The sequence below is a fragment of the Corvus cornix genome, chromosome 3 (assembly GCF_000738735.6).
Source record: "Corvus cornix cornix isolate S_Up_H32 chromosome 3, ASM73873v5, whole genome shotgun sequence".
Lineage (NCBI taxonomy): Eukaryota > Metazoa > Chordata > Aves > Passeriformes > Corvidae > Corvus > Corvus cornix.
In genome coordinates this window covers 53,751,385-53,765,559 of record NC_047056.1, presented here as the reverse complement: position 1 = coordinate 53,765,559, position 14,175 = coordinate 53,751,385, and the positions used below count along the sequence as shown (strand labels likewise).

The window sequence follows — 14,175 nt, the reverse complement described above, 5'->3', positions numbered from 1 at the left end:
TACAAACAATTTTGTTGCCTCGTATGTTAGAATATAAGCACATAGAAAATTTGCTGGGTAAAAGCTGGAATTTCCCACCTTCATTTTTGTTAAGAGTTCTGGGGCATCTTAAGTGTCAGATTAAAATTGATGCTGGCGACCAGTAGAGAGAGTAACTTTGTACTTACTGCAAAAGGTAGTGGGATAGCTCCAGTTCATTAAACTGTTCAAGCCTGTGTGGTCATGTATCTAGTGCTCACTACAATATCAAATTAGTAGCAACATGACTTCCCTACTTCCCCCTTTCCACCCACCCAAAAAAACCTCCCAAACTTTGACGAAGTGTTATTTGTTGCAAAGAGTTAAACTGATCTTGGACACCCTGATACACAGCAAGTGATGCTTTGAGTAAATTGGTTGCTATTACAGAATCAGTTTGTGCTTCCTTTGCATGATCTGCAGGATTCATGTCAAAGTACTTTCCTGCCAGCCACTTAGTATTAATAAAACAAGTTTAGCCCTGACTCTCACTTCAGTAGGAGTTGTAACGCTACCGAGTCTGGCTCAAGTAAATTCAGGCATGCACCTCATTTGTAAGAAAGGTAATCATATCTGTCTGTAGCAAGGATTGCTGTGAAGAAGTTACAATGTCAGCAAGGCAGAAAACTTTAAAGGAGGGTATTTATTTAATTAAAATGGATATCCATTCACTGGAAAGAGCAGCAATGGCTCATGGAACCACTAGGTCACCCCCCTTGGCTTCATGTTTCTGTTCTCCTGACTCTCTTCTGGTGTTGCCAAGTTGCAGCTGATAGCTGGAAGGAGATACAGAGTCTGTCATATTTTCCAGGCTAACATGCAAGATGAATGGTGAAATCATTGGCAGTGGGTTTCTGCTCTGCTGCATCCCTCTTCCATGGTGTCGAGTGCCAGGCCTCACCACTATGTGGGGACATGGACAAAGTGGGTGGTTTTGTAGCATCTGTGAGGTACAGTGAGGGTCCTCTTTAGAGATGTTCAACTAGGAATGAGTTTCTGTTTACATGAGAATAGTCTGTCTTCAGTTCAAAGTAAGGAAAAGGCAAAGGAGGGAAAGAGTGATTGACTAGATGAGTTTTAAGAAGTGTCTGCTGCAATCAACAACAAAGTTTAGGCTTTTACTATACAGACGTAAAGGATATGTTTCCCTTCACATATTTGGCTCCTTTCCCAAAGCTTTATGTCAGTCTTTTCCCCTTGTGTTTAATTCGGAACCACTCCCATCTTCCACTGCTGAGCAAATCAGTTCACTTTCTGCAAGTAGGAGGGTCTTCCTGCTGTAGCAGCAGCCCCTCTCTGCTGTCAGAGCTGATGCAGCTCGGGTAGGGTCTGTGACAGGGTCTGTCCATACACGGCACAGAGCCCAGCTCACAGGGTTATATTGCACAGAAAAAGTGGGGTGAGAATTCATAGCTTGTGTAGCAGCCTCAGTGCTTTCTGCTGTCTCTACATTTTAAAAAAAAGAGAAGAAAAGGGAATCAAACATAATATGAGCTTTCATTAGCTGTAAAGCCCAAAGAGCAGCAGGAAAGCAGGTTCGCTCCTGCCTTTTTGCCACAGAGATGGAATTCTGCTCTTGCCACCTCTTCTGCTTTTCCTGGTGGCTCAGCTCTGATTCCTGTCCCTCCTTGGTTTTCCCCAGGTCATAACACACATTCCTTTTGCAAGGTAGGACAAGTGAGATGGATATCTTCTGTACTCTGTCAAGGGAGGAGAGTAGTAGCTACTTATAAGCCTTATTGGATCAGGGAGCTAATTGGCAGTTCACAAAGAGTATTGCCACCAATCTGCTTCTACTGCAGGCACTCTTGCTTATCTTGCTTTTTGGCCACCAGTGGTGTGAAGTGGTAATAAAGTGTAACCATTTATGACTCTGAAGAGAGGACTACTTCTCCATGTACTAGTTTGCCATGATTCACACTTTCGGCTATTTTTGTGCAATTCCTGCTGTGGAGGATCACTTCCAGGTTTTCTAGCCCATCTTTGAGGGCAAAGAGGAGAGGATTGGTTTGGTTTTACGATTTTCTAAACTTGTGTGGGACAAGCTTGTTTCTAATTTTACCAAAATATTTGCTTGCAAAGCACTTTGAAATAAGTGGGTAAGAAGCACTCTGTGAGAGCTACCTCTTCTTAAAATGACATGAGGCAACATCAGAAACTTGCCTTCTGGGATCCAAAGTTCAGATCAGTGAAAGAAATAGGAAAATGGGGAGTTTGGGCCCTTTATTTATAAAGTTGACTTTTCTGCATATGGACAGAATGTACTGTTTGTGCCTGAACTAGTAGCCTTCATTCCTGACTGTTGTGTGATAGCTTTAGTTTGTTTGACATCTTCTCTTTTTCAGTGTTGTGAGTTTCTTACTTTCTTCTCCCTTCCCCTCCCACCCTTCCCCCAACGCTTTCTTTTCTTCTTGCAATTTAGAAATCAAGTTCCTCTACCACAACTGGAGAGAAGATCACTAAAGTCTATGAGCTAGGAAATGAGCCGGAGCGCAAGATGTGGGTAGATCGGTACCTGACGTTCATGGAGGAGAGGGGCACGCCTGTGGCCAGTCTGCCAGCTGTGGGCAAGAAGCCCTTGGACCTGTTCAGGCTCTATGTCTGTGTCAAAGAGATTGGAGGTTTGGCACAGGTGAGAACTGGTTAAAAGTGAACCTTCAAAAAGCCAATGCCCTTTTTTTCTAGAGTATTTCCTGCTGGTTACATCATTAGGTTTTCAGCACTGGCAATATTGTTGAAGAAAATTTATTTCATGCTTTGATATCTGTCTGGAGTTCATTTTGGGCTTTATAATGGCCCTAAAACTTTGGAGTTTGAATCAAGATTGACCATTGCTGTAGACAGATGAAATTGTTGCCTTTTCAGGGAAATCTAGTAATGCTGCTGAGAGAAGAAAAGAGGAAAAGGCCACTGGATCAAAGTTACGAGTAAGAAGCAGATGATAGAGCTAAAAGGAAAAGGAAATTTTTAAGTCCATCTTTCCCATATAGAGATACAGCCTGTAGGACAATTCAGTTCATCTCTCCAGAGAAACTGCAGACATGTTCTTAAAACACAGTCCTTCATCCCAAACCTTTAATTCTGAGTGTCTCTATATGGTACATTTGTTTCTTATACACAGACTGTGCTTTGCCCTGTGTTTGGAAAATGCTTACAGGATATTTTGGGTTGCCTTGCAAACATAATGATTACAAGGAAAAGGTGAATTACCTAAATGAGTTGAAGAAAAATGAGAGCAGGAAGAGCTGAGAATAAAAAAGTCTCAGATGGGAGACAGAAGCTTTCGTTTGTGTTCTCACCAGCTAACTGGAAGTTTTGCAAAGGGATGTTTGAAAAATACTCATGTGTTGTATAAGGCTGTTCACCACAGATCAAAATGAAATGTTTCATTGTTTAACATCTAAAGGGAAAGCAGGAGAAAACGGTCAGTACTTGCTTAGATTTGGCATTCAAAGTTGCCTGTCTTTGCCTGATGACAAAGCATCCCTTGCATCTGGGGGATCACTGGCTAGATGCTAGAAACTATTGGGAAGTGCCAGGATCCATCAGTTCTATGTTTTTGAAGACATTTGTTAAATGCCTTGCAAAATGAGGTCTTAAACATAGCTAACATGTAGAGAAATATGCATGTGTAATATTATATAAAACATATAATATTAAAACAGGTACAATCTACACTCATTACAAAATCTGAACTCAAAAAAATGGCAAACAAATTAGATTCTCAAAAAGAGAACATGTTTTCATAATCTATGTGGTTAGTTCAAGAAAGGAATGTCCAACATCAATTAGTACCCCTTTCAAAGCTATTTTTAATAGCACCTCACAACATAGGATTTGACTACTGAATTAGATCATTGGCCTTTCAAATCCAGGGATTTTAGCTATTCTTTTTATTAAAGGAAGGCAGAGAAACCTACTACAGTCATCTGTTGCTAAATGCTGTATATGGGTAAGAGATGTTATCCTGACATTTTTAGTGATCGGCTCATGCTCCTCAGCATCATATGGATTTGATTACTTTTAGCTCAGAAACTTTATTACAGGTAAATCGTATCATGCAGCTGCTCTGCCTCATACAGCATGATTGTGCCCACAGTGTGACTCTTAGCATCCAAAATTGAACAAGATGGGGGGCAGATGGGATATTCTAGAGAGTCATTCATGTTTGCTTATTATGGAAATTTATTTTGTTTTGGGACATTGTGTTGATTTTCAGTGACAGACTTTATGTTTTGCCAAAGAATAGATGCTGTTCACTTAGACTGATTTTTGAAAGAGCTTGAGTTATAAATGTGTGTGCTTCAGTACCGGTGAAAATTTACACTTAAAATGAAGGCTTCTGGTTTTGCTGGTGTGTCCACATGAATGTTCACTATGTTTATCTGTTTAGAGCAACTCAGAGGTGCAGAGCTTTGCTTGCTGAGTTTTATTTAAATGTGTCTGTGTGATGCCCTCCTAAAAAGCTGTTGCTCCAAGTGCTGCACTCCACATCTTGTGACTCTGCCCAGAGAGTGCCAGGGAGTGGAGCTGTGCAGCGCTGGTGCACATTCTCTGTCTGAAGAGTTGCAGCTGATGGGGTCCCAACATGAACAGACCAGCTGCTGGCAGTCTTCTTTTAAATGCCAATATCCTGGGCATTTAGGCATGAACGTTTCAGTTTGCATTATGCAATGTGTTTGTTACGCACCACTTAGCTGTAAGCCAGTAGGCTCAAAGAGCTGTGTAACTGGATTTCAAGCCTCAACAAGGGCAGTTTATGAAAATCTGGTCTCCTTTAACTCCTGGGTTCTTGCAGGATGCACCAGAGAAATAAAAACACTTTGCACAGCCATGCCAACCTGCTTGCTGTTAATGCCATCCTCAAAAGATCTTTGCTGACTGGCAGCAGTTACAGTGTTATTAAACACAGAGAGAAACTTAAGAAAATGTTTTCTTTTCTGGCACACAGACTAAGGAATAGTATGGCTAACAATCTTTCTAGCTACACAAGTTGGAGTCATTAAAATATCAGGCCTTAGGGCAAGGAGCAGACATCATAGAATCAGAATCACTACCCACAAAAGCTGATATTCTCAGATGTTTAAAGCCCATTTATTTTGGTGCTGACCCTGCTCCTTGGATCATACCTAGAAATGGCATAACTGGTTGAATGAACTTAAGGGCATCAGGTGTTACAGCAAAAGCAGTGGCTGCTACAAGTGGTACAGCCGAATGAGTCAGTGGCATCATCCAGGATGACAAATGAACTTCACTATTATTACAGATCACCTGTGTTTGAGGAAGTCATGAGCAGAGTCTTTCAATATTCTCAGCCTTACGCTGCAAACAAGACTGGCAGTGGAGTGGTGCAGTCAGCATTGTAATACAGAGTATTGCTGGACTAGCCGTGAGTGTTTGAAGTCTGCCTTAATTAATTAAGGGGCCTGGCTTCACTCTGCCTCTCATCTAGCCAGAGAATCATTGATCTGCCCCTGCAAGATGCACTAAAGTGAAAGGAATTGAACCAGGAATTACAAGCTGAACTGTTTGACAGCTGGTGGCTATTTGGGAGAAAAATTTATTTTTCATATCAACGTTCAAACAAATTGCAGAATAACACTGTTATTGCTTTCTAAATTATATTTTAGAAGCTGCTTTTTAATTAGAATGGGGTGGGTGTGGGTGGGTGTCAGGGAGGGAGAGAGTGAGCAGGAATTTACTTGGAGATGGATTGCTAAGTGAAGAGCATAGGCCCTGGAAGGGTGTAAGGCACTTAAAGGATGCACCATGCAGAAGACTCCACAAGCAAAGCTTTTTATGTAGCTATCAGCAGGTTCCTTAATGGCTTTATAACTGTAAATGCTGTCTGTGCATTACTGCGTGTGGGAGTAATGAGCATTAGTTAAAAGAGGAAAATAAAAAAAGTAAACCAAGACATTAAGTGGGATTTTTTTTCCTTTTTTGTTTCCTGACTTAAACAAAACACTTTGCTGCAAACCAATGATTCTGCCGTTTACTTTGCTAGGTTAATAAAAACAAGAAATGGCGTGAGCTGGCAACCACCTTGAACGTTGGCACTTCGAGCAGCGCAGCCAGCTCCCTGAAAAAACAATACATTCAGTACCTGTTTGCCTTCGAGTGCAAGATTGAGCGAGGGGAGGAGCCCCCGCCAGAAGTCTTCAGCACTGGAGATACCAAGAAACAACCTAAGATTCAGCCGCCATCTCCTGGTAAGTCAAATAAACTGCAGCCGCTTACACAACCATTTTCTGAGTGCAAGGGATGCTAGGTCGTTGCACCTTATATATTTATAAGCATGTCTCGACAATGCTGGACAAAAAACAAGGATAAATCTGTTGTTGACATCTTGTTCTCAAACTTGGAGCCAGCTCCTCAGTCAAATCAGTGTTAAGTCTGCAGGGCCACCCGCAGTCGTGTATCTGGTTTGTCCAACATACAAAGACGTCTGTGCCAGTGTACCCTTAACATTCAGTGACATGGGCGTAAGGAAAAGAACGGAGTTCTGCACGGATGTGCTTCTGCTGTGAGACAGGAGCATGCATTTGTCTAAAGGTCAGGCTCTGGTACCTGCACTTTCCTTGCCGTGACTGAAGCTGATTTTCAGCCCAACTGTTGATCAGCAAGGCTTCAGTTGGAGCAGGATGGCAGATGCTGGACTGATCAGCGCGTCTCAGATGGTTGCTCTGATGCAGCTCGTGTTGAATGTGTGGCAGATGGAAAGCTGAGAGTAGAGTGTATCCCCACTGCCAGACATCCTAGTTCGGAGGCACGCGCTCTGTTCTTTTGTTGCTAATCCTGTGTGTCAGAGAAGTCATTAGGATCACTGTTTTTATCTTCTCATCTGAAAAATTGGAACTGGGATTGCTTTATTCTGGCTGTTCTTTTTTGCTTTACAGGGTGATGTTTGAAACCACTGTTTTCTTTCTAAATTCATGCTGCTTAAGTCTCTCAAGATTTGATACAGTTGATACTCAAGACAGGACTATTCTTAAGTAGAAACATTTTAAGTACATAGGAAGAGTCATAGTATTAGTCTAGATGTTGACTTCTGGACTACCCATGGTAGAGTAAAAAGGTCCTTTAATTATTTTGGATTATTCCTTTTGTTATTAGTTTTTCTGACCAACAAAATAATTTGACAAAATTTGTGAATTAGTGCCACGATTACTATGAGGCAGACCACTGTCACTTACTGCCAAGAGAATATAGTTTCTGGAATGTTTACAGTAGTTTCCTGCATTAGAACACAAGTTTAGGAAAATACTAATTAACTTAATTCCTTAATTAAATTAATATTAATTAACTTAATACTAATTAAATTAATTTATTCATTTCTTAGTGCAGTTCACTGGCTGAAAATGGGAAGTGGAGAGTCAGATAGCCAGCAAGCCCTGCAGACAGTTTGCAATCACATGACTTCAGTACCCTATTGTGGATACTAGAAAATTGCAAAGACCTTTATAATCATATAATAAAGTTCTGGCCTTTCCAAGATTATCTCTTACAATAGTGCTTTGTCAGTACAGAAAAAGATAACAGTGATAAGGCTTAAATCTTTCTCAGCCTGATTTATTCAGTGTAAGGATTTGAGGGAGTGTTTAGTTAAAATCTTCCTAAGTACATCCCTATGTAATAACTTAAATATTTCCTCCACCTTGTTAAAACCTGGGGTTATCAGATACCCCAGTGGTGATTGTTTAATGAAGAGGAGATTAGGTTACCTTGCAATAAGTTTAGGAGATAGAGAAAAACACTTGGTGCTAGAAGTAAAGCCCATAGTCCAAATGTTTATCTGTCTGAAATAAGCACAGAGTGTCCTGAATGTGCACAGTTGCAAAAAATACATGTTGGAGGTGCCCGTCACCTCCTGAGAAGACTGGTAAGGGAAGCTGAAATGGTTAGACTTGTTAAGGACAGTGAAGAATAAATTAATCTGTCTCTAAAAATGAAAGAGTATTATGCTTTGTTCTCTCCTCCCTTACCTTCTTTCTCCAACACTGCTCTCAACAGTTGAATTGGGGATGATCACCATATATCAGCTGAATTTTGAGATGAAGAATTGTTATTTAAATATGTAAACATGAAACAAAGGAATGGAATTGTCCGACGTACCACTTTACAGGGTTCTTTTGCATCGTGATGCTACAAATGAAAATGGCAAAGTCCAAGTTTAAATTTATCATAACATTCAAGCAAGCTGTCTTTGAGGAGAACTGAAACCATTTTTGTAAAATAAAAACACAGCAGGACATAGAGACTAGAAAAGGGGGAAGCAAGCAAGGATCTCAAGGTTTGTTTTGTTGGAGAGAAAAGAGCTCGTGTCACTGAATGGGACTGCACTTCTGTACGGAGAAAGGCTTTCCCAGTGTGTATCAGCTTTAGTACATGAAATCCTGCTGAGGTATAGATGCCTCAGAGAGTACAAGCTTGTTCTCTTTAATAGTCAGATTTTTTTCTTGTTCCTTTTCCTTTAGTATATACCAACATTAACATTTTAGCTGCACAAAAGAAGCAGAGTTGTAGACATACTTTAGATAATCTGTCACTGTTTGGCTTTCAGAGGGAACAGGAGCCCAATACAACAAGAAACAGTAGCCTCCAAAGGTCCTTGCTTTAACCATTAGCCTCTCTTGTGCAGTTAGCTCAGTGTAGGCAGAGCCACTTAGAAGCCAAATCCATTTGCAGGGAACTAGTTACAGTATTAGGGCTGAAGTTAATCTGATAGAAAAGGAGAGGGACTTGTCTCAGAGGGGAGGGTGTTGTATTTTGTCCAGTGCTAACAAGTTGATGCTACAAAACAAGTCTTGAGATCTTAAAAGTCAACTGATCTTCATAAAACTTTTAAAATTAAATATTTCAATTGTTCATAAGAATACATGAGGACTGGCAGCCTTTATGGTACAGAGGAGGATTCGGTTCCAATGTTGTCATAGTTCCCAGGTAGGTGGTTATGCAAGGTGGGAGCAGGCTGAAGTGCAGCTTAGAGCAAATCCGTTCTTGCAGATGTCTCAGATCCAAGGGGTGGTTATGTGACTGCCTCACAGATGACCTTTAGAATGCAGGCATAGAGGGAGGGCTGGGAAACACAATACGACAGCCATGGCGAGGAGATTCATATGGAAGAGCACGGTCAAGGAAAGGATGCGATGTGTAAGTCAAATTTATGGGACTGCAAGATGGTGATCTGGGAGCATGTGTTTGTCCATTTGCTTGTAGCACTATATTTGGGATTTTTCCGCCACTTCTGGTTTTTACAACATCATTAATAAGGTAAATGGTATGTAAAGGAGTGAATAATTTAGTGTGATGTACAGTGCAATTCATGATAGTGTCAGCAATTATAAGAAGTTGAAAAAAGGAATGAGAGTAGAGCAGCAAAGTGACAGACTGGTTGGCCTTGATCAGCAGAGATTTGCACAGTAGCCAAGGTGTTAGGGTTAGGATTAGGTGCTCATTTTAATAGTTCTCACTTCATATCACTGTCAGAGCCTCTTCTGCTGTTTCATAATGCTCCTGGGGAGGGCTGGGGGCCTGAGTGTTTTAATGTACCTGGCACTGCTCTGAGGCTGTGCAAGTTGACGATGTGTTTGTGGTAGGCTTAGGCCTTTGTATCAGCTTAAATCTGCCTGGGTCAGGTAATGCCATCAGTAGCAAATGCCTAGTGACAGACTAACTATTGGGGGACCCCTGTTGGCCTTCTGTCCTGATCACTGGGTCTGTGCCAAGGTCCATGTCAACTGCTGATGACTTTAACTGTGTAAAAACTCCCTTAGAGTGAGCGGCATCATACCTCTTCCTTCTAGTGCTCCAGTGCTTTCCAGGAGTGGGTGCAGAGGGAAAATGCTTTTCCTGTCATGTGTTTGATAGTTTTGACCAAAATGCTCACAAATAATGTGGGAAGTTCTAAGCTGAGAAGAATTCTGGGCACCATTACAGTAAGCACTAATGGATGCTGGAGAAAAAATTCCAAGAGAGCGTCAGCATGAAGGAGTTATTTTCCATTGCTGTCCTCTGGCACTCTGAATTCTTAGTTGCATTGTGCAGTTATGTGTGCACAACTCTCAAAATAACAGGCTCAGAGTTTATCCTCTGTTGAATGAACAGGATGGCCAAAGTGGTCCAGCTGAGGATTCTTGTGAGTAACAGCAGCTGGCCCTGATGTCAACAGAGATTTCATTAAAGCAAACCTGGAAAAATCATATGCTTGTGCTGGAAAGAGAGAGCGAGAATGTGCCAGGAGTGTGTTGCCTGTGTTTCCTTGGCAGCAGAGAAAGGAGACTTGGGGAGGGGGATGGCGAGGGGGGGACACAACACAGCACCGCAGGACACAGCCATTCAGTGAGTGCATCTGTAACCAAACCCATCCGTCTCTCTGCTGGCGGGTGGCTCACTGAAGTGCTATTATTAGCAGGCAGGTGATGTCATGGAGCGTGTCATGAGGCCAGCCAGGGAATCCCCACTGAAGATGGATGGGCCAGGGCTTGGGAGGGGTGGCTGGGGGGACAGGCAGAGGTGCCCCGTGCCTGCATCCACGCCTGCCCGGGGGGCCCTGCAGCAGCCAGCGGCCCCCAGTCCAGCCTAACTGGGGCGCTGGGTTCGTGCTGTGTAAATTATCTTCCCAGCGTGGTGGCTGGCTGTTCACTCTGAAGTATGAGAATGTACTTAACCTTCAGTAACCTTTCCATTGTTTACTTTAGAGTATACATTTGTAGCTTCTGGCAAAAGGTAGGGATATCCTAGAGAGCATGTCAGGCCTCACATTAATGGAGTTTCAAGAGGTTGCATTCTTCTTTCCTTTTCTTTCTTTTTTTTTTTCCCAAAGGGAAAAAAATGGCTGGCAAGAGAAAGGTTTTATATCTTTTTTTAGCTGCATATTTCTTCTCTGGTAAATAAAGGGTCTTTCCTGAAAGCCATGCCAGCTTTGCAAGGCAAAAGCCATGCCAGTACTATAGTTCCATGCTGCAGAGAATAATGCATGCTATCATGTGTTACAAACACATGCTTCCACAGCAAACTGTGGAAGACCTCACCTTCTCACTGACAAAGATGTCAGTTGTATTTAAGTTTTGATGTATTTTCTATTGTGAAAAGCATATTCTTACAAATCTGTTACAATGCTTGAAAGACAAATGTTGCTTAGATGTGGATGGGAGGTGAGGAATTCAGTAGCTATGAACCCACAGGTTTTTTTCCTGGACATCCCCAAGATAGCTGCAGAATCATGTAAGCAGAGATCACTTTTCCTAAAAGAACATTGTTGTTTGTCTTCCTTCTTAGAACTTGCTTTAATACTGAAGCTTATGAAGCACTCTAAAAGATACTGTTTCTATTTCAGGATGTCCACAATCAAACATCTAACATAATAAAATCCCTGCAAAATAGATGTAAAAATTTCAGAGTGCAGCCCAGCAAATGTAAAATTTAAGGTGAAATAGGAAATACAAGCTCTTCTTGGTAGATGGTGTCCTAATCCAGAGATTGAAACACTTGTGGTTTCTATTCTGTAGAAGTGTCCCTAACCCAATGGAGGTCAAGGGCAAAGTGTATTAAAAAAGCAGTACCAGAAACTTTGCACTTCTCATGACAGCATTTGCCTTCCATTTTTTCCGTTGTTTATAACCAGTCATTTAGAAAGAGGCTTGAGGAAAAATAACCAACCTTATAACTGCCAGCCAGAAGATAGAAATTGGACTTGTAGCTTCTCATTGGGTGTCTTCTTTTTTCTTTTAAACATTTCTTTATATAATATGATATAAAACACATTGTTATCAATAATTCTGCACTCCTGCAGCCCATAAATACTGAAAAATCTTTTACTTTTTTCCTTTAGATTTGCTTGAGATATGAATTAAGCTCTTGCTCAGGTAGGATAGGGAAAAACTTAATTGCTGCTTAATAGCCCACCATAAGAGAAATATGCAGGGTTAGGCAATATCCGAATTTACAGTAAGTATATGGGTACACTAAGATGTTTACTTACATGTTTCTAATATAGCAAGATGATATGTGACAATCTGTGGCATAACTCAGAAATGCTTTCAAGCTTTTTAGAAGAATCTAGAATTGTGTTTAAAGCTCAAGGGCAGAAGAATGATCTTGACCTGCTCAGGGGTCATATATACAAAGAGCTCATTTTATGTGAATATGATGATTTTTTTGTTTTATTATAGCACTAAAGCCTTCAGTTAACTGTAGCATTAGTTGTTGCAAATGTTCTTGTTACTGTACTAATGCAGTCAGAGAGCTTTTCCTAAACTTTTTTTTGCACTTCATTACTATGTAAGCATAATTCAAAAATGCCTCAGAAAGCTGAGGACAAGAACAATGTGGTCCACACAATGTGGATTTTACATATGCACTTGCTACTGAGACTGATTTCCAGATAGGGGAGCATGTGTTACAGATATAAATGAAACACATATAAAAAAGGTGTTCTTCAGTTAAAAACAAGCTCTGCCTGTCAGGATGATGAGTGTTCTAGGATTCTGAGTCAATTATAAACTACTCTCTTTCATACGCAGAAGAAAAACCCATACTGCTTGTTCCAACTTTCCCTCTAACAGTAATTTATAAAGTTTTGTTAATTGGTTGTTGAATGTAGATAGGCAGGTGAAATAAAATACTTACATGACAGTTCATAAAAAAGAAGGACTTCTCAAGCCAAATCCATGTCCTACTCAGTGTGTTGGATTTGTGAATTTTTTCTGTTGGTATTTTTTTTCCCAGTTGCATCTAAAGACTTGAATCCTACAAGTTCTTCATCCACAGAATTTCTGCTGCAAGACCTGTCAGATCCAAGGCTTAGATGTTGTTACTAATCCTCACTTACCACCTTCTAAATTATAAAACTACTATGTCAGAGTTTTGGGCTCAAGGCATATTTCTGTTCAGTAGTCATATGAAAATATAGCTTTGGTGTCTACTCTAGAAGACTGGTCTGGATGTATTTTACCATTAGCTTATCTGATGTATTCATTTAATGCCCTTATTGCTGCTCAGAACACAACAGTAAAATGCTCTTCTACGTTTGTCATAGCAAGAATATCAAGCTATTTACCTCCATTAAGGAGGACACTAGTGTAGATACTCTATTGCTTTCTGAGATCTCAACAAATAAGTTTTTGCAGATTAAACTGATGCTTTGCAGATTTGACCTGGTCTTGTTACATACGCTTTACCATGACTGACCCTAACTAACATTTTGTTAAGATGTCCATTTCTATTTTTACAATTCTTTTAGGAGTGTTAGCTGTAGCCTCCTGTTCAAATTCTACTTTCAGTTGTTTTTTTCTTCTTGATCCCAGATTGCCTTGTATATTTCTTAAATACCATCTTATTTATTTCTTATATTTCTTATAAACATATGTGTTGTGATAGTGATTATAAGGAGCTATGCCGAAGAACAACCTTCGTTTACTCTGTTGTAAACTACAGACAATTAACTTTGTATCTCTGACCTCTGATTTAAATGATCCTTCATCTGGATGATTGCTATTCATGTTGCTTCAGGCAGCAGATTAAATTCATGGTTCTAGGAAAGATGATGGCTATTACTACACAGCATATCCTGATCTCAGAGGATTTTGGGGAAGTTACAAAGTACTGAGATGGATTAAGGTATACCCAGGCTTCTGGAGGAAAGAACCATTTCCTTTCCTTGATGATTATTATTTCCACAGGAATTTGGCTGCTACCTTTCAATAATTACTTTTTTTAAATTTCTCAGCTAATTCTGGTTCCTTGCAAGGCCCACAGACTCCACAGTCCACTGGTAGTAATTCCATGACAGAAGTGCCAGGCGATCTGAAGCCCCCAACACCAGCATCCACACCTCATGGACAGATGACACCTATGCAGGGTGGCAGGTATGAAAAAGGCTTTGCTTCATTTTTCATTGGGCTCTAGTTCTGCAGCAGTTTAATCCAGTCTTTCCTAGCTGCACAGGCACTCATGTAATTCTGTGGTGAACCAGTCAGAGGCTGAAAAGTGGCAGAAAATTATTTATTTTTGGAGGAGAGAGAGGGTAAGGGAGGAAGGAGTAGGAGGTCCATTAGCTTTGTAAGCACCAGAGAAGGATCAGACAAGCACCAGTGCAAAGAGGTGCATGCGAATATGTCAGTAGTGGGGAGGAAGGTGGAACCCAACAGCACCAAC

General features: G+C 40.8%; 1 protein-coding gene across 1 annotated transcript in view; it reads left to right on the top strand.

Moving 5' to 3' along the window:
* Positions 1-14,175, top strand: part of ARID1B (AT-rich interaction domain 1B) — a 327,679-nt gene that overhangs the window by 297,539 nt on the left and 15,965 nt on the right. The window contains 3 exon segments of the mRNA XM_039569802.1: positions 2,441-2,650; positions 6,026-6,230; positions 13,748-13,886. Of these exon segments, the coding sequence (XP_039425736.1) occupies positions 2,441-2,650; positions 6,026-6,230; positions 13,748-13,886 (554 nt within the window).